Source organism: Strongylocentrotus purpuratus, unplaced genomic scaffold (assembly GCF_000002235.5).
Source record: "Strongylocentrotus purpuratus isolate Spur 01 unplaced genomic scaffold, Spur_5.0 spur5_scaffold_6, whole genome shotgun sequence".
NCBI lineage: Eukaryota > Metazoa > Echinodermata > Echinoidea > Camarodonta > Strongylocentrotidae > Strongylocentrotus > Strongylocentrotus purpuratus.
This window is the reverse complement of record NW_022145612.1, coordinates 12,679,363-12,684,611: the sequence shown is the minus strand read 5'-3', so window position 1 is coordinate 12,684,611 and position 5,249 is coordinate 12,679,363. Positions and strand designations below refer to the sequence as shown.

Sequence of the window (5,249 nt, the reverse complement as noted above, 5' to 3'; positions counted from 1 at the left end):
TCGAGCCCCTATGCAATGCAATTTAAATAATTTGTAAAAGTTGCATATAAAATAGATGAAAAGATCCCCGACGAAGACAAGAATCTCCTAACCATTTCCTAATTATGTCGACTGCCATTTACCCTCAATGTTCTGTGAAGCAAAATTAGCATAGAATGTTTATGACGGGAAAGCAAAATGGGGACGAGAGATTTACGTTCCTTCCTACGAATTAACTAAATAAATTAATTAATTAAATGAAAAAATATAACAGTGTAAAATAACATGATTTAAAGCAAAATCAAGCGAAATGTCATCGGGCGCAAGAATGGATGAATTCAAGTCTTCGAAATTGTTGTACTTGTTCGCCCTCTTTGTTCACTCACGGAATTGGTACATTTATATCACATTGTAATCTGTTACGCATGTTGGAGACGTCACACTTTCTGTATTTAGGAGGTATCACTGCCAAAGTGGTGGAGGTGCTTAATGAATATCTATTGTTTGTCCTCTTGAGAAGAATATTTCCATGTGCGTTTCAGAGAAGGTGTCGTCGGTGAATAAAAGAATAATGTTCAAGAATACTTAATAGTGTTCATGAAAGTTATGTAATTATTTGTCATTCACAGATGTACAAGTGCTATGTCCAAAACGGTCTTTTCAAAAGGTCTTCTTTTTCTTTCCGCAACATGCAAATATTAGGTAATTATAAGCCCCCCCCCCCCCTTCTCCCCAAGTTTGGAGGGGAAAAAAAGGCTGTTTGATTTGCTTTGTAATCTCTGCCAATGCCTCTGCTGAACCAGCCATTGGTTTCATTGATATGATATATAAACGACCCCCACCTCGGCTTTTCAAAGCCATGAAGATGAGACCTAGATACGCGCGCCACTGCCCAATTCAAAGGGTATACCATGATGTCAACCAAGTTGTGAATGCTAATGGCCCAAAATCGATTACCAACGATATGATATTGGATCTGATAAGGTCTTAACAAAATTATTGTGAGGAAAAAAAAAGTTCAGAATTGTTGTACGACTTTTTTTTAAAACCAGAAATCACAATATAAAAATCTATGAAGGAAGGAAATAAATAGAATAGAGAGGCTTTTATGGAAAGGTTAGGGCCGTCCTTTATGTGAATAATATTATATCTTTTTGATACATGGCATTGTGAAGGCATTTCTATCGAGACGCTAGTGGTCGATTTATAAAATGAATCGAAATAAAAAAAAAATTCCAGGTACTCTGCATTTTATATATCTTTACTTACAAAAAGAGGTATTATCGCCAACCGAGATTTGTATCATTGTGACTGACATATGAGGGCCACTTTAAGTGGCTAACAGATATGAATAGATAATATAATGGTTTATATTAAAGTAACATTTTTAAATAGTAACAAGCCGCCGGTCTTTTCTTTACTGTCATTATGTTTGACGATGTGCACAAGGTGATTTTTCAATAAAGTGGTTGAAAAGAACCTTGGATTTGTTTTTAAAAGTTGATAGTAATATAATATTATTAATGAAGTCTACCCTACTAACCGCAGCTCTATGTAAACATTTCGCGCATAATGAGGAAATGACTGGCAAGGCTGTCAATAGAAATAAAAATACATGTACTATGAATGGTAAGTAAAGTGCTCATCAAATTTATTGACTTAAATATTCTCAATAGTCTACATCAAACGAAATAGCCACTTTCCATCCAGAATCATCATGGAACACTTTGACTTGACCGACAATATACTGAATCATTGATTGATACAGTGGTAGCATTGATAGAATGATTGACACCAACGGATGCTATGACATTATCCTATATAATTTATGCAAACATTGACGATGACGATGATCGTCCAGATACCCTAATTTATTTTCCATCGCCGATAATAATTATAAGAGTAACTCGACTTCTAATGTACCATACCTCGGATAGCAGTCGTGACAGTGTCCGGGATTTAGTGCAAACAAGTTGCGTTTGTTACTTCGCATTATCATTTCTGTAGCCCATGGACTTGCGTAAGATATGCTAAGATACATAAAGACATAAATTCAAACAAATTTATATCATTTTGAATTCAGATTAAGCTTGATCGGTTCTCTTTTGGCATACATCTCGCCGTGATTCTTCAGTATGTTTACCGACTTCTATATACTTCGAATGACTGTTGGTTGTCTGGCGGCTGCCATCGGGATTCCAGGCAATATAGCCATCATCACCGTGTTTACTTATCAGGGTATTAAAAATGCTACAGACATCACCTTCATCGCCCTTGCCGTTGTCGATCTCATCGCCAGTATCATCAACGGGATGAAGATCGTCATGGTCTTCTTTCACGATGAGCGCCCATGGGCATGCTACATTGAAGTCATTGCAGCGAGGTCGGGACTCTACTCCGGACTGTTTCTCACGATCTGGATTGCTGTTTACCGCTACCAAGCTGTCTGTAAGCCATTTGATCGACGAATCGGACGACGAGCTGCCATCTTGGTTTCTATCGGTTGCGCAATTACCGCCTTCGGTCTCCACGTCCCGTTCTTCTTCATCACGACCTCGATAAAACTCGGAAGAGAATATGGATGCAACGTCTATGGCGATATATCTTGGGGACGTGACGTATACGCCAAAACCCAAGCGATTGTATTTTGCGTTTCTGCCTTGGGTATTTCAGTTTTGTACATACAGATTTACAAGTTTATTCGCGCAAGCCAGGTTATCCGTCAACAAATGACCACTGGATCTGCCTTTGTAAAAACCATATCGAATGATGTAGAATCTTTAGCATCCAACAAGCAAAGAGCCCTTAACGAATCTGCGTCATATATTGAAGATTCGTGTGCAACAAGAGCTATCCACCAGGCAAGTGTGTCAATACCACTTAGTACCATCTCAAATTCGACACGGCCCTCTGTCACCAGCAAGATGAAAACCCAAGATTCTTTGCCAGACGTCGAATCAGGTAAAACAAGAAGAGCTACACACCAACCCGCCGATGATAAGACAAAACCATCATCAAAGAAGCTTAAGAATAACCAGTCCGACCATAAGACCACTCAGGTTGTCATCATCATCACCGTCATATTTTTCCTCCTCTGGCTCCCTAATATAGTCATCGATCAGATTCCTATTGGTCAGCTCACCAGGATCCTTCTAGAAACACACAAGGGATCGTTCATCATCTATTTCTTCTACCAAATCAAGTATATCAGCCATATCACCAATGTGTTTGTGTATGTATTCACATATCGGCGATTTAGACAAACATGCTGTCAGCCATTCAATTGAAATAAAGATTCGATTCGATTTCATTTGTAAATAAAGTAAAATATATGAGTAGAGGTCTTATCAATTTAACATATTTTGTTCTTAAACTGAAATTGCACATGTATCCGGTAATGACATGAACATTTGTTTAACTCTCCACATTCGGAGCGAATATCACTTATTCTGAAGATTTACAATTATGTTGTGATTATATTGTTGTTTAGAAGAGGATGCATTATGCGGTATACTGTTGTACAGCTTGTACAGAGGTATCACAATTTCGTCAGTCGTAAATTTGTATAATTTCACTAAACAACTTAAACATAAAACGCACAGATTGTTATAAACGTAGTTAGTGGTTTAAATGATTAGTTTGTATTACATCTTGTATTATGACAGTAGTTCTGAATGGCAGATAATGCCAACAACTTTATAAAAGAGCTCTTTGATTCGAAACCACAATGGAAGGGAATGCCCATTCCCTCCCTAAACTTAGTATCTTTTCATTCAATAGTGACAAGAATGACTATATTTGCAGTATCTTTATACAGTGGACATGTTTTTTGTTGTAGTAGATATAATATGGATAATAGAGGCAATTAATTCAGCCTTTATAATTTGTGATTACTCAAGGCTATGTTCGCCAGGTTGTATATATCTAAATAACAACATTTCAGCATTCAATTTGCAGAGAGATTGGTTCTGTATATGATAAATGTGCATGTACATTTGTAGAATTTGTAGAAATGACTCTTTGACCCCTTCTCGGGGTATAAGAGTACAAGCAAACATAATCGTATAGTGGCCCTGAAGGAACATCGAGAATAGACGAAATCGCGAATTATTCACGATGAAATTGGCGACGTCGTGAATTTTATCGCCAATTATTCACGACGAAATTGACGATATCGTGAATTTCGTCGCCAATTTCGTCGTAAATAATTCGCGATTTCGTCTATTCGCGATTTCCCTTCAGGGCCACCATAGAATAGCAATGCATGACCTGTGATTACAATTCTTATACGTTATACATTGATAATGACACAAAGATACAAACGATAATAGGTTTAAATAATGTATGTAAGTACAAATGTGAACAATGTAACCAACTAGTAAACACAATGTACATACAATATAAATATAGAGTGCATCCCAGAAAAAACGAAACCAAGAATTATCGATTAAAAAAACAAATCATGACTTAATCACAATTATGATTAATAAATGACACATATTTGTAAAGTCATGCAGTTTATGCAACTCATATGATGCATATTTCAGGCATGAGTGATCAAAAACAATTTGAAGAGAGGAAACTAAAAAGTCATTTTTGGGGCGGTATCTGAATTTAAAGAGTAAATCACATTTCTAGAAAGTTCATTTTCTGCCCTTTCAAACGAAACCTCAATCAGGAAAAATGAGCCAGGAATAACAAAGTTCTGTTTGTTTAAAGTTATGCTTGCATTTCCATAATTTTATTAAACAAATTCGTTTTCACTTGCTACCTGCCGTAGTAATATACAGAGTTGACACAAGACTTAACTCCGTTTCGTCTTCTTTATGCATGGCTGATCGTCAACAAAACGGATTTAGGTCTTTTGTCAACTCCGTCTGTTGCTACGGCAAGCAGCCAGTGAAAATATAGTAAGGCGAGTAAATCTTGCTAAATTATTCAACTGAGAAGCTTCTTATATCAGTGGACAGGCATAGTGTGCACTGCATATCACAATATGGTATGTTTGCATCCAATCGTCCTTTGTTTACAGGTAATTTATGTGATCTACACCGAAACTTACAGATAGTAAAAGTATCAGTTTTATTTAGGGTGAGTAAAAAGCTTTCAAATATATGGGTGCCTTTAATTATTCTATAATTTGAATTTAATTTAATTTATCAAACTGCATCTTTCTATTCCTGAAAAAAAAAAAAAAAAAAAATAGTCTCAGTTTTAACAAAGAATTACTATTTAAGCCCAATTCACTATGTTGGCCTAGCCAAATATTG

General features: G+C 36.3%; 1 protein-coding gene across 1 annotated transcript; it reads left to right on the top strand.

Annotated features, from left to right (window-relative positions):
- The first annotated feature begins 2,141 nt into the window (after positions 1–2,141).
- LOC115919402 lies at positions 2,142–3,266 on the top strand. Its single transcript, XM_030973076.1, has one exon. The coding sequence runs from the start codon at positions 2,142–2,144 to the stop codon at positions 3,264–3,266; it is 1,125 nt and encodes a 374-aa protein (XP_030828936.1).
- Positions 3,267–5,249: the final 1,983 nt, after the last annotated feature.

Excerpts from the sequence above, each read along its gene's own strand:
- LOC115919402 (XM_030973076.1), top strand. The coding sequence starts at position 2,142 with ATGACTGTTGGTTGTCTGGCGGCTGCCATCGGGATTCCAGGCAATATA.